The 21,172-nt window shown below is 40.6% G+C and overlaps 1 protein-coding gene and 1 long non-coding RNA gene across 12 annotated transcripts in view; one reads left to right on the top strand and one right to left on the bottom strand.

Annotated features, from left to right (window-relative positions):
* Positions 1 to 21,172, top strand: part of PHTF1 (putative homeodomain transcription factor 1) — an 83,170-nt gene that overhangs the window by 12,051 nt on the left and 49,947 nt on the right. For all 11 annotated transcript variants that reach the window (XM_059884739.1, XM_059884738.1, XM_059884740.1 and 8 more), the window contains exons 4-5: positions 16,840 to 16,909; positions 17,328 to 17,486. In XM_059884739.1, coding sequence (XP_059740722.1) covers positions 16,840 to 16,909; positions 17,328 to 17,486 — 229 coding nt within the window. The remainder of the gene's footprint in view (positions 1 to 16,839; positions 16,910 to 17,327; positions 17,487 to 21,172) is intronic.
* LOC132344857 (uncharacterized) overlaps positions 11,719 to 21,172 on the bottom strand; it is a 29,290-nt gene continuing 19,836 nt past the window's right edge. Inside the window, exons 2-3 of the long non-coding RNA XR_009493887.1 lie at positions 14,943 to 15,245; positions 11,719 to 12,089 (exon numbers count right to left, since the gene is read on the bottom strand). This is a non-coding gene — a long non-coding RNA (uncharacterized lncRNA). The remainder of the gene's footprint in view (positions 12,090 to 14,942; positions 15,246 to 21,172) is intronic.

A 21,172-nucleotide genomic window follows, 5' to 3' on the forward strand; every position in this document is an offset into this window, starting at 1 on the left:
TAAAATTAAAAAGACTAACCTTACCAGATGTTGGCCAGGACATGGAGGAACTAGAATTATCATACACTGCTGGTGGGAATGGAAAGTGGAAATTAGTTTGATGGTTTCTTAAAAATTTAAATTCATACTTCTCATATGACCCAACATTTCCATATAGTACCTATGCGAGAGAAATAAAAACATAGGAACGTATTCAAATATTCATAGCAATACTATTCCTAATTACTGAAAAACTAGAAAAAAGTCCAAATGTCTATCAACTTGTGAGTAGATAAATAAATGTATTATATCCATACAATGGAATATGACTCAGGGATAAAAATTGTTGATACATGCTGCAACATGATGAACCTCAAAAATGTTATGTACGTAAGAGGGGCCAGACACAAAAGACTGTATTCTGTGATTCAGTTTACATGAAATTTCTGAAAAGGGCAAATCTGTAGAAGTATAAAGCAGGTATGTGTTTGCCTGTTGCTGGGGATAGGAATACAGATTTATTGCCATTCTTATTTTCAGGTGATGGAAATGTTCTAAAATTTGAACGTGATAATGGTTGCACAACTCTCTAAATTTACCAGAAATCTATCAGGTTATTACTAAAACTACACCTAAAGATGAATGAGTTTTGCACAGTATTAATTATACCTCAGTATGGCTATTTTCTTAAATCACACTAATAGAAAAAACACAGGAGAGATCATAATGTAGTACACAATAAATTCATATATATTTCCAATGAAATTTGTCTTCTAAAAATTTTAATTAAGAGAATGTATTAAATCTAAGATTATTTTCAGTGATGAAGCTCAACTTGGTCCCCCTCCCCCACCAAAAGAATAAAACAAGAATGGTCTCTATTACTACTTAACATACTGTCTGAGATATTTGCTAAGATTAGCAAAGCATTCTAATTACTATTATGTTTGCTTTTAAAATATTTTAAATTTTTGCTTCATTTTTATAATTAATTTTGGAATATAAAAAAAATCAGTATTTGAAAATATGATTTTACACCTAGAAAATTTTAAATGGCTAATCATAAACACAGAGGTGATTTCAGCTGTATTTGTAACATTTTATTTCTTGAGTGGGAATGGTGGATACATGACAGATAAGACTCCTCATTAAAGATGACAGTTGACTATGTACATTAATCTCTATCTGGTTTCTTCTGAAACTCCTCTAAAATTATAATAAATAAATCAGCCCTCAAGAACTGAAAGAAATCTAAGTTTAAACTTCCTGTTTTAGAACACCCGCGTTTAGTGATTACTAGTGAGGAGAGGGAAGAAGAGAGGCACAATATGGTAGTAGGGAATTAAGAGGTGCAAACAATTATCTATAAAATAAGCTGCAAGAATATATTGTACAACTCGAAGAATATAGCAAATATTTTAAAATAACTATAAATGGAGTATAGCCTTTAAAAATTGTGAATCATTATATTGTATATCTGTAACTTATATAATATTATACATCAACTATTGTTCAGTTTAAAAGTTAAGGGAAGAAAGTCCCTGTATTTAATTTCTGAAAGACTCAGGAATTGGATGCACCAGGTCTATCTGCAGGTGTAAGGTATTATAGAACTGAAAGTAGAATTGCTTGAGCATATGTATTGGGAGCAGTAGACCTATCCTCAGATCCTCCTCATTCTCCACAACCTCATAGCCACCCTTATCTTCCATTGACAGAAGATTGAAGTTTGCTTTATGGAGAGACTGAACCAGAGAAGTTCCAGATTCCGGAATACCATACACAAATGAAAATGAGGTGAAATAATGGACTAGTAAAGGAGATCAAGTAAAAGGCTGGTGGCCAGGTTTATAATCTCTACACAGAAGACTGGAATTTCTTTTTGCACAAGCTGACTGAAAAGGCTTAAAGATATTGGAAGTGAAATGTCTGGCTACCCTCTACAGTGAGGCCACTGTTCAACAAGAGCCTCCCTTGCCCCCCCTCCACTACGCACTGAATGGGTATTCAGCATGATAGTGCCTTGCTCTTAAGTGTGAATGGATAATTGAAAATGCTCAAATATCTGAGACCTAAAAAAAGATGGAAAGAGATTTTAAAAAGTGATCAGGAATTTTAAGAATACTATTTTTAAAGATACAATTAATATATTTAAAGTACTGGATACTATTTTTTTTTTAAGTCTGTAAATGAAAAAGAGCACCAGAAAATAAAAGTAACAAAAGTAAATTCAGAAGAAAAGTTGGAAGATAAACTTGAGGCCATTTCCCAGAAAAATAGTAAGAAAGAATAGGGAAAAAGAATATTAAAAAATGAGTACAGTTCATGCAGGAAGCCTAACATCCAACTAGTATGTGTTCCAGGAGAAAGAAATACAAAGAGGAGAAGTAATTATCAAATAATATTTTAAAAACTTCCCAGGACTGAAATAAACACATTTATAGGTCAAAAGGATCTTTTGAGTAATCAGCATTATTATGAAATTTCAGAACTAAATTTAGAGAAATTCAATTCAGTCTGCTTCCTGTGTTTCTCTTATGAGTCTCCCTTATTCACGCAAAACGCCACTTCTGGTCACCAAATGTATGGAAGTTTTTTCCCCACACCAGGCAATTCTCTGTGACACCAGCTGGGTGTCCTGCAATTCAACCCAGTTGTGACACTGTGTGCCTGGAAATAGTGTCAGCTCCTACAGGTAAAGGTCCTGGTCCCACAGGATGGCTCCTGTCCCACTTGGGATGCCAACTGCAAGAAGTAGGTCCTAGGTTACCCCCAACTTCTGTCCAGTTTGGCTACAAGTCAGGGGTTCCCGTAACCTTCTCTTCTGGTTTGATAAATTTCCTAGGGTGGTTCACACAACTCAGGGAAACACTTCCTCAAACAACTATCAGTTTATTAAATAATATGATAAAGGGTACAGATGAATAGCTAGATGAAGGGATACTTAGGGTGAGGTCTGGGAGAGTCCTGAGCATAGGAGCTTCTGTCCCTGTGGAGTTTGGGGTATGTTACCCTACTGCTGTGTATGTTCGCTAACCTGGAAGCTCTCTGAACTCTATACAGACTATTGAGGTTTTTATGGAGGCTTCATCTAGTTGACATGATATTAGCATGGTAGTAGTATAATCTTTGTATCTGAGGTTATTGATATTTATCCTGGCAATCTTGATTCCAGCTTGTGATTCTTCCAGCCCAGCATTTTGCATGATATACTTTGCATATAAGTTAAATAAGCAAGGTGACAATATACGGCCTGATATACTCCTTTCCCAATTTTAAACCAGTCCATTGTTCCATGTCCAGTTCTAACTGTTGCTTCTTGACCTGCATACAGGTTTTTCAGGAGACAGATAATGTGGTTTGTTATTCTCATCTCTTTAAGAATTTTCCACAGTTCATTGTGATCCACACAGTGAAAGGCTTTTGTGTAGTCAATGAAGCAGAAGTAGATGTTTTTCTGGAATTCCCTGATTTCTCTATGATCCAATAAATGTTGGCAATTTGAACTCTGGTTCCTCTGCCTTTTCTAAATGCAGCTTGTACATCTGTGAATTCTTGGTCCATATACTGGTGTAGCCTAGGCTGGATGATTTTGAGCATAACCGTGCTAGCATGTGAGATGAGCGCAGTTGTACAGTACTTTGTATGTTCTTTGGCACTGCCCTTCTTTGGGATTGGAATGCAAATGACCTTTTCCAGCACTTGGCCACTGCTGAGTTTTCCAAATTTGCTGGCATATTGAGTACAGCCTTTAATAGCATCATCTTTTAGGATTGGAAATAGCTCAGCTGGAATTCCATCACCTCCACTAGCTTTGTTTGTAGTAATGTTTCCTGAGGCCCACTTGGCTTCACATTCCAGGATGTCAGACTCTAGGTGAGTGACCACACCATCATGGTTATCTGGGTCATTATGACCTTTTTTGTATAGTTCTTCTGTGTATTCTTGCCATCTCTTCTTAATCTCTTCTGTTTCTATTAGGTCCTTGCCATTTCTGTCCTTTATTGTGCCCGTCTTTGCATGAAATGTTCCCTTGGTATCTCCAATTTTCCTGAAGAGATCTCTAGTCTTTCCCATTATATTGTTTCCCTCTATTTCTTTGCATTGTTCACTTAAGAAGGTTTTCTTATCTCTCCTTGGTATTCTTTGGAACTCTGCATTCAGTTGGGTGTATCTTTCCCTTTCTTGTTTGCCTTTTTGCTTCTCTTCTTTTCTCAGCTATTTGAAAGGCCTCCTTAAACAACCACTTTGCCTTGTTGCATTTCTTTTTCTTGGGATGTTTTTGATCACCACCTCCTGTACAGTGTTACGAACCTTCACCCATAGTTCTTCACGCAGTCTATCTATCAGATCTAATTGCTTGAATTGATTTGTCACTTCCACTGTATAATCATAAGGGATTTGATTTAGGTCATATCTGAATGGCCTGGTGATTTTCCCTAGTTTCTTCAATTTAAGTCTGAATTTGGCAATAAGGAGCTCATGATCATCCTACAGTCAGCTCCAGGTCTTGTTTTTGCTGAGTATTTAGAGCTTCTTCATGTTTGACTGCAAAGAATATGATCAGTCTGATTTTGATATTGACTCTCTGGTGATGTTTATGTGTAGAGTCGTCTCTTGTGTTGTTGGAAAAGGGTGTTTGCTATGACCAGTGTATTCTGTTGGCAAAACTCGATTAGCCTTGGCACTGGTTCGTTTTGTTCTTCAAGGCCAAACTTGCCTTGTTACTCCCCTAAGTGTCTCTTGACTTCCTACTTTGGCATTCCAATCCCCTGTGATAAAAAGGACGTCTTTTTATTGTATGTCTTCATAGAACCATTTAACTTCGTATCTTCGGCATAAGTGCTTGGGGTATAGACTTATTGTCTGTGTGATGTTGAACAGTTTGCCTTGGAAACACACGGATTGCACCTAAGTACCGCATTTTGTACTCTTTCGTTGACAGTGAGGGCTATTCCATTCATTCTATGGGATTCTTGCTCACAGTAGTAGATATAATGGTCATCTGAATTAAATTTGCCCATTCCTGTCCATTTTAGTTCACTGATTCCTAAAATGTTGATGTTCACTCTTTCCATCTCTTTTATTTAGTTTTTGTCATGCTATCTTGTTAAGTAATTTTATTTATTTATTTTTGACTGTGCTGGTTCTTTGTTGCTGCAGGGGCTTTTCTCCTAAGTTGCAGTGAGCAGGGGCTACTCTGTAGTGGTGACGTGCAGGCTTCTTGTTACGATGGCTTCTCTTGTGGAGCACGGGCTCTAGGAGGGCACATGGGCTCAGTAGTTGTGGCTCCTGGGCTCTAGAGCACAGGCTTAATAGTTGTGATGCACAGGCTAAGTTGCCTGGCGGCATGTGGGGTCTTCCCAGACCAGGAATCAAACCCTGGTCTCCTGCATTGGTAGGTGGCTTCTTTACCACTGAGCCACAAGGGAAGCCTTCATATACTTAATTTCCCCTTTTGCTACAGCTCATGTCCTTTCTTTGCAAATGTTTATACACCCTTCCAAGTCTTGGGTTGGGTATTATCTTCTTTTAGAAATCTTTCTTTGCCTTCTTAAATCTGAGTTAGGTGTCCTTTACACATATTCCTATTATGCTGTACTTGCTTAGTAATTGTTGTTTTGTTGTTCATCATCTATTGTAAACCAGATGACTTCCCTCTTTGTGCCTGACTACTATACAGTAGTATAGAATCAGTGGCAATAAAGCTAACGTTTCAGCACACTGAGAGAGTTGTGTAGCAGGGTTTACTTGTCTTTTATTCCTTGTTAAATATGGAGTCCAGCTGTAGTTCATCAGTATTTGAGTGCTTTAGTTCCTCTGTCTAGAAGTAAGAACTACATTGGTCAGGTGGTTCTGAGCTTTGATGACGGTACACTGCTCTTTGGGGTACAAACAATTCAGTGGGCTAAATACAGCTGTACCTCGGTTCTGCAGAAAATTTCCAGACCACTGCTGTAGAAGCTAGTGCAAGGCATCTAGTTTCCTCCTATGATTGCTTCCTGGGCTCTGAGGTTGTGGTCCTGGGTTGTGGCCGAGAGGGACATTCACTCACAGCTCCCAAGGTTTAGTCCCATTGAACCTTTCAGAGGCTTGCGGATCTCTTCCTACATTGATTAGGAATACATTTTGTACTGTATCATGAGGGGCAGGATGTGTAGTGGTTATTAGGGAGAATGAACGTGTTAGTCTCAGTGCCTCGCTTTTCCTCATCTATAGTGAAGATAATAAAGCCCCTGTCTCACAGGACAGTTGTGAGGACTAAGTGAATTAAATTAATATAAGTTTATGTAATAGGGGCTTCCCAAGGGGCGCTAGTGGTAAAGAACCCACCTGCCAATACAGGAGACATAAGAGATATGGTTTTGAAGTTTATGTAAAGTGCTTAGAATAGTGCCTGGCAAATGTCGCTTCTTCATATACATACTATAGAATGTGTAGGATCAGGCTGACAGATCCTGAAGCAAAAGCATGGCATAAGTGTTTTGTATTCTTCCTCAGCACAATCACATATGAAAGTAGTGACTTTCTAATCTGACTCAAGAACAGTGGGCATCAATTACTTTTTTTTGGACCATGAAACATGCAGTTTTGGAGCTCAAGAAAATAGTCTGTCACTGTTTCTATTTTTCCCCATCTGTTTGCCATGAAGTGATGGTATCGGATGCCATTATCTTAGTTCTTTGAATGTTGAGTTTTAAGCCAGCTTTTTCACTCTCCTCTTTCACCCTCATCAAGAGGCTCTTTAGTTTTCTTCGCTTTCTGGCATTGGGGTAATGTCATCTGCATATCTGAGGTTATTGATATTTCTCCCAGGGTGCTGCAGTCCATGGAGTCGCAAAGAGTTGGATATGACTGAGCGACTGAATATCAACAATGAAGCATGTGGGATCTTAGCTTCCCAACCAGGAATCGAACCCACATCCCCTGCATTGGAAGCGAAGTCTAAACCACTAGACCACCAAGGAAGTCCTGGTCATCAATTTCTTAATGACTTTTGTCCTCTTCTTTTTGTTGTTCAGTCACTGAGTTGTGTCTGACTCTTTGCACCCCGTGGATTGCAGCATGCTAGACTTCCCTGTCCTTCACCTTTTCCCAGAGTTTGCTCAAACTCATGTCATTGAGTTGATGATGCCATCCAACCATCTCATCCTCTGACACCCCCTTCCGCTCTTGCCCTCAAATCTCTTCTAACTTCAGGGTCTTTTCCATTGTGTCAGCTTTTTACCTCAGGTGGCCAAAATATTGGAGTTTCAGCTTCAGCATCAGTCCTTCCAATGAATACTCAGGGTTGATTTTCTTTTGGATTGACTAGTTTGATCTTGCAGTCCAAGGGACTTGCAAGAGTCTTTTCCAGCACCACAATTTGAAAACATCAATCCTTCGGTGCTTAGCCTTCTATATGGTCCAACTCTCACACCCATACAAGGCTACTGGAAAAACCATAGCTTTGACTATATGGGCCTTTGTCTGCAAAGTGATGTCTCTGCTTTTTAATATGCTGTCTAGGTTTGTTACAGCTTTTCTTTCAAGCATCTTTTATTTTGTGGCTGCAGTCACTGTCCGCAGTGATTTTGGAGCCAAGAAGATAAAATCTGACACTGTTCCCACTTTTTCCCCATCTGTTTGCCATGAAGTGATAGGACCAGATGCCATGATCTTAGTTTTTTGAATGTTGAGTTTTAAGCCAGCCTTTTCACTCTCCCCTTTGACTTTCATCAAGAGGCTCTTTAGTTCCTCTTTGCTTTCTGCCATTAGAGTGGTATCAACTGCATATCTGAGATTGTTGATATTTCTCCTGTCAGTCTTGCTTCCAGCTTGTGAATTATCCAGCCTGGCATTTTGCGTGGTGTACTCTGCATAGAAGTTAAATGAGCAGGGTGACAGTATGCAGCCTTGTTGTACTCCTTTCCCAATTTTGAGCCAGTTTGTTGTTCCATGCCAGTTCTAACTGTTGCTTCTTGACCTGCGTACAGTTTCTCAGGAGACAGGCAAGGTGGTCTGGTATTCCCATCTCTTTAAGAACTTTCCAGTTTGTGTGATCCACATAGTCACAGGCTTTTGTGTAGTTAATGAAGCAGACGTAGATGTTTTTCTGCAAGTTGCTTGCTTTCTCTGTGATCCAGCAGATGCTGTCAATTTGACCTCTGGTTCCTCTGCCATATAAATCCAGCTTGTACATCTGCAAGTTCTTGGTTTACTGTTGAAGCCTAGGTTGAAGAATTTTGAGCATAGCCTTCCTAGCATGTGAAATGAACTGTGCAGTAGTTTGAACATTCTTTGTCATATCCCTTCTTTGGGATTGGAATGAAAACTGACTTTTTCCAGTCCTGTGGCTAATGCTGAATTTTTCAAATTTGCAGGCACATTAAATGCAGCACTTTCACAGCATCATATTTTAGGATTTGAAATAGCTCAGCTGGAATTCCATCACCTCCACTAGCTTTGTTTGTAGTAATGCTCCCTAAGGCCTACTTGACTTCACAATCCAGCATTGTGGTGTAGGTGAGGGACCACACCATCATGGTTATCTAGGTCATTATGACCTTTTTTGTATAGTTCTTCTGTGTATTCTTGCCACCTCTTCTTAATCTCTTCTGTTTCTGTTAGGTCCTTGCCATTTCTGTCCTTTATTGTGCCCATCTTTGCATGAAATGTTCCCTTGGTATCTCTAATTTTCTTGAAGAGATCTCTAGTCTTTCCCATTCTATTATTTTCTTCTGTTTCTTTGCATTGGTCACTTAAGGCTTTCTTATCTCTCCTTACTATTCTCTGAAACTCTGCATTCATTTCAGTATATTTTTCCCTTTCTCTTTGCCTTTCAATTCTCTTCTTTTTCAGCTATTTGTAAGGCCTCCTCAGACAGCCACTTTGCCTTGTTGCGTTTCTTCTTTCTTGGGGATGTTTTTGATCACCAACTCCTGTACAGTGTTATGAACCTCTATCCATAGTTCTCCAGGAGGAGAACTATCTCCAGCTCTCATCCCTTAAATCGATTTGTCATTTCCACTGTATAACCATAAGGGATTTGATTTAGGTCATACCTGCATGGCCTTGTGGTTTTCCCTACTTTCTTCAATTTAAGCCTGAATTTGGCAATAAGGAGCCCATGATCTGAAGTACAGTCAGCTCCAGATCTTGTTTTGTCCAGTGTATTCTCTTGGCAAAACTCTGTTAGCCTTTGACCTGCTTCATTTTGTACTCCAAAGCTGAACTTACCTGTTACTTCAAGTATCTCTTGACTTTCTGCTTTTGCGTTCCAATCCCTTGTAATGAAAAGGACATCTTTTTTTGGTGTTGGTTCTAGAAGGTCTTGTAGTTCTTCATGGGACCATTCAACTTCAGCTGCTTTGGCGTCAGTGGTTGGGGCATAGACTTGGATTACTGTGATGTTGAATGGTTGCCTTGGAAACAAACCGAGATCACTCTGTCATTTTTGAAATTGAACCCAAGTACTGCATTTCTCTTGTTGACTGTGAAGGCTATTCCATTTCTTCTAAAGGATTCTTGCCCACAGTAGTGGATACAGTGGTTATCTGAATTAAGTTTATCCTTCCCATCCATTTTAGTGCACTGATTCCTAAGGTATCAATGTTCACTATCTCTTGCTTGACCATGTCCAATTTACCTTGATTTGTGGACCTGACTTTCCAGCTTCCTATGCAGTATCATTCTTTATAGCATTGGACTTTCCTCTCAACACCAGACACATCCACAACTGAGTGTCATTTCCACTTTGGCCCAGCCTCTTCATTCTTTCTGGAGCTATTTCTCCATTCTTCCCCAGTAGCATTTTGGACACCTTCTGACCTGGGCAGCTCATCTTCCAGTGTCATATATTTCTGTCTTTTCATACTGTTCATGGGATTCTCGAGGTAAGAATACTAAAGTGGTTTGCCTTTCTTTTCTCCAGTGGACCATGTTTTGTCAGAGCTCTCCACCATGACCCATCTGTCTTGAGTCCTGCATGGCATGGCTCATAGACTCATTGAGTTCCACATGGCTATGATCCATATGATCATTTTGGTTAGCTTTCTGTGATTGTGGTTTTCATTCTGGAGACTGTAGGATTATAGTCTTGCTTCTTCTATCTTTTCTCTGATGGATGAGGATAAGAGGCTTGTGTAAGCTTCCTGATGGGAGGAACTGGCTGTGGGGAAAACTGAGTCTTGCTCTGGTGGGCAGGGCCATGCTCAGTAAATCTTTAATCCAAATCTAATTTGTCCTCCTAGGAAAGAAAAAGTGGTGTGGGAGGTTCAGGGAACATTTTCCTGAGGAACACTCAAAGATTCAGCTTTATTATCTGTTTTCTCTTCTGCGCTGTGCACACTCTGAAGATAGAGCCGTGCTTTGACCTCTTTATTGCTCTATGCTGAGCTCAAGTAGAGTGTCTGGCATAGAGAAGAAGCGTGTCGTGTGTTTGTTGACTAAGAGAATGAATGAATGTGTTTGCATTGTTAAGGTTTTCATAATTTGATATTTACCTCTAGTTAATGCTAATTCTGATTCTATAACATTGTAGGTGAAAGTCTAGAAAGCAATAAAATAGAAAAATTAATTTGGCTCTAAAGTTAAGGCACTTTAAGCATCTTTAGTTAGAATAGTACTGATGCAGATATCCACAAGACCTATGTCTGGTAGAATACAATACAATATTTTTACTTTTAAAATTTTTATTTCTGAGTTCAAATGTAGCACAAGATCATTGTTATTCCCATGAATATTATGCATATTTCAAAAATTAGTGCACATGTTTTTTCTAGAGGGCTATTTTTGCCCATGAAATGTCTAATTTTCAAAATTTGATTCCTTCTTAGATTTCACTTTGTTGCATTTAGAGTTTTAAACCTTTTTTATTTTTTGGTAAAATATACAGTTTGTAGTTAATTGGATAGAAATATAGGATTTACTTAAAGAAATTGTTTGGCTGCATCTATTCAGTTAAACAGAACTAAAGATCAATATTGACTCAGTATCTAAAATAGAGAAACATCAAATTATTCTAACCTTTTATTTTTATAATAATTTTAATGGTTAAATATCTAAAAAGTTTAATCAGGAACTAGCATATATGAGTGTTGATTGAGCATAAAATTAAAATTAATCTTTTAAAAATAGTTTTACTTATTTAAAAAAAATTTTTATTTTGTATTGGGGTATAGCCAGTTCACAAACAATGTTGTGACAGTTTCAAGTGAACAGCAGAAGGACTCAGCCATACATATGCATGTATCTCTTCTCCCCTAAACTCCCCTCCCATCCAGGTGGCCAAATAACATTGAGCAGAGTTCCAAGTGCTGTACAGTAGGTCCTTGTTGGTTACCTATGTTAAATATAGCAGTGTGTATATGTCCATCCCAAACTCCCTAACTAGCCCTTCTTCCCATCCTTTGCCCCTGCCCCTCTGCAACCATAAGTTCATTCTCTAAGTCTGTGAGTCTCCTTCTGTTTTGTAAGTTCATTTGTATCATTTCTTTTTAGATTCCATAATATTTCTCCTCCTCTGTCTGACTTATTTCCCTCAGTATGGCACTGTCTAGGTTCATCCACATTGCTTCACATGGCATTATTCCCTTCTTTTTAATGGTTGAGTAATATTCCATTCTGTATATGTACCACATCTTCTTTATCCAGTCCTCTGAAACAATTTTCCTTATTAATACTAATGAAATAAAACTGTTAGGCAAACCAGGATTTTGAAACACAAAAGATAATTTACAAATTTGCTTGTGAGTCATCATATACAGCAAAGTTATCATGACTTTCAGATCCTGAGTCTTTCCTGCAAAACCATTTTTTATGTGTTAATAAAACAAAACATGTTCAGTAAATATGAATATACAGGTTTCCCCCATTATCCAAAAGTAGAGCATTCCTATGAAACTTTTTGTAAGCCAAAGTAGCATAAAGTGATGAAGTAATTATCTTAGGACATATCCTGCCATCAGATGCATAAAGTACACTGAGATACAGCACAGATGCTCACAGACACAGTTCAAAGCTATGGGGGCTTGATGCTGAGATGCCGGGTTCTGGTGAAGGAGTTCCTGGTGAAGGAGCTTGAACGATGATGAACATTGAGACCACAGGTCTCCACTTGTCAGCAAGGCCTGTTGTACAATAGAAAGTCAAGAATGAGCAACCTGTGGCCCGGGGTGGAGGGACATCCTCAAGGGGCCCCCAGTGTGACTGAATTCACAACATATTGACCATATACTCAGACGGAGTTGGTCAACTTGGGTAAGCAGTTTCAGCAAAAGAAGGGGAACCCTTGGCAGCGTGGCTTTTGCAACTCTAGGATGCAGGGGTGGATGGTATCATTTGTTCCGGGGATGAGACAGAGCAGTTAGCATCTATAACTACTCACCCCTTGTTGAAACAAAGATTGCAGAGTGCTTATGCATCTAACCAAACACACCCTGATAGAATGGATTAACACTGCCATCCACACCATGTGGGCGAACATGGGAGAGCTCCCAGATACTGACTCAAGTGATAAGAGAACTGGGCATGAAGCAGCTGATGTTTAACCTAAATACCTGAGGCTCAGATGACAAGCATTTCATAGGTAGCACGTGAGATGCTATTTTGAGCAATGCCCCGCTCACCTCTTTTGGATATCTGTATTCTGCACCCTATGTGGGGCGCCCCATCTATGAGGCCACCTTGATGGTGGCTACCTTGGGAGAAATAGAGGGTGGTGGCAGGCCAAAGGTTTTAGGAGTGTGAAGATCCAGAAGGGGGACCAATCTGGTAAAGACCCTGTCCAGGTGATGTAAATGCAGATGTGGGCCGATTTACTGGCAGTGGGAATGGACAGAAATAAAATTGATAAACAGCCCAATGCTGTATTCCTAGAGGGGCTTCCCAGGTGGTGCTAGTGGTAAAGAACCTGCCTGCCAATGCAGGAGACATAAGAGACACAGGTCCGATCCCTGAGTCAGGAAGACCACCTGGAGGAGAGCATGGCAACCCACTCCAGTATTCTTGCCTGGAGAATCCCATGGACAGAGGAGCCTGGTGGGCTACAGTCCATAGGGTTGCAAAGAATCGGACATGACTGAATTGACTTAGCACGTACTTCTAGAGTTATGGAAGCGACTGAGAACTGAGCAGAAGTTTACCAAATGGGAGACGCATACACAGCAAGAGATACGGCAGTTCAGTTAAAATATTTTATGGTGCCCAAGGGTGCTCCTTCAGATGGCCTTTTCCACCTTGAATAGGGCTCAGGCCAACATGCCTGCCCACAGTGCCCAAGAGGGGTTGGGAGGCCCCACGTGGAACTTGCTATTCACTGGTCACTGGCTAATATACAGAGTAATGGCCCTGGTTGACACCGGTGCCAAATGCAGGCTTATTATGGTGAGCCAGAAGAGTTTCCGATCATAGGGCACACACTGATGGCTGTGGCGGCCAAATGGTTAAGGTAAAAGCTGTGTCCTTACCTTTAGAAATTGGGTGACTCCCTGTGCAGGTGTATACTGTGTATGTGTCCCTGATCCTAGAATATATTTTGGGGATAGATGTTCTGCAAGTCTTAATGTTACAGACCTCCATGGGGGACTTTCATCTCTGAATGCCTGTGGTGAAGGCTGTTGTGAGGGGCTATACAAAGCATCCCCCACAGTTACTGCCAGCGCATTGGAGGGTGACAGCTGAGAGACAGTATCACCTACCAGGTGGCTATGAAGAAACGGGCGCCACCATTGCCGAGCTGGCAAAAGTGGACATTGTACAACCCGCCTAGAGTCCAGTCCATTTAACTCCCCCGTGTGGCCTGTTCGGAAGCCTGATGCTCATGGGGGATGACTGTGGATCACAGAGAACTAAGTGAGGCGGTGCCACCTATGCATGCCTGTTGACACTTACCACCGTGTAGTGGACTCAGCTAATGCTTTTTTCTCTATAGCTATAACAGCTGGGAGCCAGTGTCACTTTGCATTCACTTGGGAGAGATGCCAGTAGACGTTCCAGGTCCTTCCCCAAGGGTACCTGCATAGCCCAACTATATGCCACAGGCTGGTTACAGAAGACTGGGTCAAATGGAAGCATCCAGCATCAGTGAAATTGTTATGTTGATGTTGTGTTTACTGTAAAGGCTATGTCTTGTGAAAGCGGTGTCCTTTGTGTGTCCTTACATTTAAAAAATGTAATCATGTGGGTGACCTGTGAACAGCACAAAATCCCCTCCTTGAAGGGGTGGGCCTGATGCCTGTGGGGGCTTTTGCAGGTAACATGAGTTCCAGGTTGCATCTTGGGTGATGAGTGCTCTTTGTTGTATCCTGTACTGCTGTTATGGGATGTGGATCCAAGGGTCAGCATCAACTCACCAAGGGACTATCATGGAAGATGGACTGTGCATGTATTATGAGGCAAAAGACCCTGCAGGGATGGAATGTAGGAAGGAGCAGTTAGCCAAGATGGCGGTGGCCGGGTGCTCTTGCCCTACGGCCTCTCACCCCACATCCTGTAAACCGTGACGTCACACGGTTATGTAATAGCTGAGATCATTTATAGCACTGTGCCTGTGCATCAGGATATACTCGCTTGGCCACGGGGCCACTTTTGTTCTGTGTGCCTGTATAAGCTCACCTGAAAAGCCCTTGCAGCTGCATTTTGGCTGTGTCTGCTGGGTCAGCCATCAGAGAATACAGCATGGCTGTGTTACAGCTGCCTTGCGAGCCCAGAGAGAATAAATGTGTCTGCAGTTCCTATGGCTCCTCAAGTTTCCTTCCAGCTTCTTCACTCACACCTTGCCCACCCTGAGTTCAGTGAACGGTGTGAGAAGTGGGACACTTGGTTTCCCCACTTTAATAAATGTTTCTAGCGTCTAAAATAGAAACGCTTGCTTCTACCTTCTCCTCAACCCTCCCCTCCACTTAATCCGTGGTGAAATATGGCAAAGTCTAGCTTCAAAAGCAACAACAAACCAGCCCTGGAATCAGTTCACACTTACTCACCACTGTGTCCTGTCTGGACTTCATTAGGACTCTAGTGAAGGATAGTTTTGCCTTAGAGTTCACACTCCTCTGTTGGGCTGCACCCCACAGGCCTCCAAGGTCTGTGCTCCGTGCAGCTTCCAGACCAAAGAAAGAGCTTGGAGTCCGTGACAGAGACTGGCTTAATGGATGGGGGAGCTTGCCTGTCTGAAACAAGTCCTGGAGTGACAGCCCAGCATGTGCGGTGGATGGCATGGCAGGCAGGACAGGGTGGCAGTCTCTGCTCCAAAATGAAAAATTCAATAGAAGTATTTGAAGAAATTTCTAGAAAGCAGAACAAAAAGACAAAAGAGGTAGAAAATAGAAAAGTTAAAAGTCTTAGAAGAAATTTAAATATAAATTATGAGAAAATGTCCCTAAAACTGAAAGACATGTATTTCTATATGGAAGGGATTCTCAGCACAGTAAATGATAAAAGACTCGTATATCAAGGCATATCATTATGTGATAAAGTACATGATTTATCATGAATGTTACTTCTGTCAAAAAAAAAAAAGACATCATTCTGAACACCATGGATAAAGTGAGGATTAAGAGGAAAGAATTTACATTCAAAGGATCAGGAATCAGAATGGCATTGGAGTTTGCAACAGCAACATTGGAAGCTAGAAAACCATGAAACGGTGTCTTAATTCCTGAGGGAAGATGATTAACAACTCAGAATTCTGCATCTAATGCAGCTTTATTTGTATTGGTTTTGGCTGCACTGGGCCTTCATTGTTGTGTGCAGGCTTCTCATTGCTGTGGCTTCTCTTGTTGCAGAGCACAGGCTCTAGGGTGTGTGGACTCATAGTTGTGACACAAGGGCTTAAATTGCCCCGTGGCATGTGGAATCTCTCTGGACCAGGGGTCAAACCCATGCCCCCTGCATTGGCAGGCAGATTCCTAACTACTGGACCACCAGGGGAATCCTCGAGTGTAGCTTTTAATCAAGTATAAGGGCAGAGTAAATTTTTCAGACATACAAGGATTGAGAACGTGATCTTCTGTGACCCGTTTTCTCAGGAAGCTGCTAAAGGAATGTGCCCCAGGAACGTGGATAGAGCAGTGACTCACTGCAGAGATGGGGAAGGGGATTATCAGGGAGCGAGAAGTTCTGGGGTGACAGACGTGCAGCAGGCCCAGACAGCAGCTCGTCCAACTGTAGCAGCAAGATTCTATCTTGCTGGGTCCTGGAAAGGGGGTTTCCAGGATTTTTTTTTTTTTCCTTTAGGGAAAAAAAAGACTTAGATTAATTTTCTGGCATTTGAGTATTTGGAAACTGATAAATTATTTTCACTGACATCATAGAATAAATGGAAAAATACAGCACACAAGGAATCATTCATAAACAACTAATTACTGATTTGCCAGAAATTAATTGAATGTATTGTGAAGATAAATGTTTTTGGGTGGAAGTTAGGTTGTAGGAGTTAGTGCTGTGTAAGAGAGCTTAATTCTCATATATTTGGAGTGCATAGATGATTTTTTAAATCAATAAGTTGAAAAATAGCAGTATAAACATATTATTTAGACCTATGTAAGTAAACAACAAGAAAAAGGGCTAAAAAAGATGAAAGCTATTTGTTTTTAATGAATAAAATTGGGAGAAGTGGGTAAGGTGGGTTAGGGACTACCTATTTTTCACTTACTGACCTTTTGGTACTGTTTGATTATTTTTAAAGATAATAAAAGTATATGCACGTGTTACTTGATAAAACTTAAACAAATACTAACGACAGATTCCTTTAAGGGCATTAGGATTAAATGTACCAGTAAATGGGAGTCAGGAATAGAGAAAAAAGATGTAAGTTTATCTTTTGTTTTAAAGGGGATTCTCAAAACTTTATTTCTGTTTTTTTGTTTTGTTTTATTCTAGGGCTTCAAAAACAAACCAAAAAAGATGGGTCACATAAAGGCAGACTTGATTGATGTTGACTTAATCAGAGGTGAGTTCTAAAGTTGACTTGTTTCTTTTAGGTATATCATCATGTTATTTCCTTGGAGTGCTAAAGATTCTTCTTAGATATCGTCTCTAAATTCCCCAAAGTAGTGTTCTTCCCTCATCATCCAGGCTTTAGCCTTCTTTCCCCTTTGCTTAATGTGGCTATGTAAATTGCAAGGTTTCCGTGAGGGTGAAAGAGAGATGAATTTGGAGACCTACTGCTGTGAAATGAAGAAAAATGTATTGTATATCATTCAAAGGAGGCTGACTGAGGTTAGTATATGTTTGGAACATCTAAGTGGATTCTTTTTAACTGAACAAGTTATGTGCTAATTTTTGCTCGCACTTGTTTTTAGTGTAGTGTTACAAGTGGGCGTTCGTGTATGAAAATGTTTGACATTTTGTTTTATGTATATTTAAAGGCTCAACATTTGCCAAAGCCAAACCTGAAATTCCATGGACATCTCTGACTCGGAAGGGGCTTGTTCGAGTTGTGTTTTTTCCACTTTTCAGCAGTTGGTGGATTCAAGTTACCTCTTTAAGAATCTTTGTTTGGCTGCTACTGCTTTACCTCATGCAAGGTAATTGGAGAAGTTTGGATAAACTATGAGTTTCTTTTTGCTGCTTATGCTATTACATCATGCAGACCTTCCTGTTCTTATATTTACCCTTTCATTTGATGGTTTCATGTACAAAAAAATGAAGGGACATTCACTATTTCGAGATCATCTTAAATTTATTTGTTTAGAGAGAGCAGATATGATTGTCTAACTCTTCTCTCTTCAATTTCTTTCCACCTGTCTCATTGACCAGACCTTTGTAAACTTTTCTTCTGACTGAGCCTTGAATCCTCAAGGTTAGATCCCAGATTCTTTTCTCTAGGTACTCTTATCAAACCTTGTTCCTTTAACAAGGTGATTCTCAAAATAATATCTTCAAACTGACCTCTGCTGAACTTCAGGCTTGTAAAGTGAAAGTAAAGTCGCTTAGTCATGTCCAACTCTTTGCGACCCCATGGACTATAGCCTACCAGGCTCCTCTGTCCGTGGGATTTTCCAGGCAAGAGTACTGGAATGGTTTGCCATTTCCTTCTCCAGGGGATCTTCCCAACCCAGGGATCAAACCCAGGTCTTCTGCATAATAGGCAGACGCTTTACCGTCCGAGCCAGCAGGGAAAACATAGGCTTGTAAAGCCAACTGCCTATTTGACATTTCCATATGAAGATTTAATAGGTATCTTGAACTTAAGTTATATTTGGATATAATTGAATTTTAATTTTTTTACAATCTTCTTTTGTACACGCTAAACTGGACATGGAACAACAGACTGGTTGCAAATAGGAAAAGGAGTACGTCAAGGCTGTATATTGTCACCCTGCTTATTTAACTTATGTGCAGAGTACATCATGAGAAACGCTGGGCTGGAGGAAGCACAGGCAGATATCGAGATTGCTGGGAGAAATATCAATAACCTCAGATATGCAGATGACACCACCCTTATGGCAGAAAGTAAAGAACTAAAGAGCCTTTTGATGAAAGTGAAAGAGGAGAGTGAAAAAGTTGGCTTAAAGTTCAACATTCAGAAAACTAAGATCATGGCATCTGGTCCCATCACTTCATGGGAAACAGTGGCTGACTTTATTTTTGGGGGCTCCAAAATCACTGCAGATGGTGATTGCAGCCATGAAATTAAAAGACAGTTACTCCTTGAAAGGAAAGTTATGACCAACCTAGACAGCATATTGAAAAGCAGAGACATTACTTTGCCAACAAAGGTCCATCTAGTCAAAGCTATGGTTTTTCCAGTAGTCATGTATGGATGTGAGAGTTGGACTATAAAGAAAGCTGAGCACCGAAGAATTGATGCTTTTGAACTGTGGTGTTGGAGAAGACTTTTGAGAGTCCCTTGGACTGCAAGGAGATCCAACCAATCCATCCTAAAGGAGATCAGTCCTGGGTATTCCTTGGAAGGACTGATGTTGAAGCTGAAACTCCAGTACTTTGGCCACCTGATGTGAAGAGCTGACTCATTTGAAAAGACCCTGATGCTGGGAAAGGTTGAGGGCAGGAGGAGAAGGGGATGACAGAGGATGAGATGGCTGGATTGCATCACCAACTCAATGGACATGGGTTTGGGTAGACTCTGAGAGTTAGTGATGGACAGGGAGGCCTGGCGTACTGCGGTTCATGGGGTCACAAAGAGTCAGACTGAGCGACTGAACTAAACTGATTCTTCTTCAGATCTCCCCCCATTTCATTACATGATTCCATCAACCACCCAATTTTCAAGTGAAAAATTAAGTCTTCCTATTACCCTAATGGCTCAGAGGGTAAAGAATCTACCTTTAGTGCAGGAGACCTGGGTTTTATCTCTGGGTTGGGAAGATCCCCTGGAGAAGGGAATGGCTACCCACTCTAGTATTCTTGCCTGAAGAATTCCATGGACAGAGGAGCCTGGTGGGCTGCAATCATGGAGTTGCAAAGAGTCAGATGCAACTGAGCAACTAATACTTTCACTCCCTTCTACTCTGTCGTCAACTCTTACATCCCATCTGTAACCATGTCTGTAAGTCTGACCTCCGGAATATGCCTTGAGCACCTAACCCAGTCTCTGCTGCCACCATCATAGGCCACAGCCCCAGCATCCCTTTGCCTTGATCACTGGAACAATGTCTATTCTGAGTTTTCTTTCTACCCATCATTCTTTTCACAACAGTTAGAGAAATCTTTTTTTTTTATGTGAAATCTCTTTTTTTTTTTTTTAATTTTTTATTATTATTATTATTTTTTACTTTACAATATTGTATTGGTTTTGCCATACATCAACATGCATCCGCCATGGGTGTACACGTGTTCCTCATCCTGAACCACCCCCCTGCCTCCCTCCCCATGCCATCCCTCTGGGTCATCCCAGTGCACCAGCCCCAAGCTTCCTGTATCCTGCATCGAACCTGGACTGGTGATTCGTTTCTTATATGATATTATACATGTTTTAATGCCATTCTCCCAAATCATCCCCCCCTCCCTCTCCCACAGAGTCCAAAAGACTGTACTATACATCTGTGTCTCTTTTGCTGTCTCACATACATGGTTGTCATTACCATCTTTCTAAATTCCATATATATGTGTTGGTATACTGTATTGGTGTTTTTCTTTCTGGCTTACTTCATTCTGTATAATAGGCTCCAGTTTCATCCACCTCATTAGAACTGATTCAAATGTATTCTTTTTAATGGCTGGGTAATACTCCATTGTGTATATGTACCACAGCTTTCTTATCCATTCATCTGCTGATGGACATCTAGGTTGCTTCCATGTCCTGGCTATTATAAACAGTGCTGCGATGAACATTGGGGTACACGTGTCTCTTTCCCTTCTGGTTTCCTCAGTGTGTATGCCCAGCAGTGGGATTGCTGGATCATAAGGCAGTTCTATTTCCAGTTTTTTAAGGAATCTCCACACTGTTCTCCATAGTGGCTGTACTAGTTTGCATTCCCACCAACAGTGTAAGAGGGTTCCCTTTTCTCCACACCCTCTCCAGCATTTATTGCTTGGAGACTTTTGGATCGCAGACATACTGACTGGCGTGAAATGGTACCTCATTGTGGTTTTGATTTGCATTTCTCTGATAATGAGTGATGTTGAACATCTTTTCATGTGTTTGTTAGCCATTTGTATGTCTTCTATGGAGAAATGTCTATTTAGAAATCTTTTGAAATGGAACCTATATCACATTTCCCTGCTTAAAACCCTTTAGTGACTTCTTATTGCTCTTAGAATAGAAGCCCAAACCTCCTCACCAGGGCCTCCAGTGCCCTACGTGGTTGCTCCTCGGCTGAACTCTCGGATGCCATGTCTTAGCACTTTCTTCCTTGCTCACTGCAGGCAGAGGCCTTTTTCTTTTCCTCACCCAGGGCTTTTCTTTCTGATTGAAATAATTGTAAGGTTTTTCACATGACTGTCTTTTCTCTCATCTTTAAGATCTGCACTCAGATGTAGCTTTCATAAACTTGCCGTATCTGTACTTTCTAAATAGTCCTGCCACCCCTCAGTCACTGTCACAGGGGGGGACTGTGTGTCACACATCACTACCTGATGTTTTCTCTCTTCTCACTATGTATAGGGACGCAGTGTATGCTCTTCACTGTACTCTGTTGCTTACCAGAAACACTTCCTGAAAGAGGGCAATGTAGATATAGTGATTCCTGAGCAGATAGATGTGAATTAGAAGAAAGAGTAGGTGAAAGGGGAAGGTTGGGTTAGGGTG

This window comes from Bos taurus, chromosome 3 (assembly GCF_002263795.3).
Source record: "Bos taurus isolate L1 Dominette 01449 registration number 42190680 breed Hereford chromosome 3, ARS-UCD2.0, whole genome shotgun sequence".
NCBI lineage: Eukaryota > Metazoa > Chordata > Mammalia > Artiodactyla > Bovidae > Bos > Bos taurus.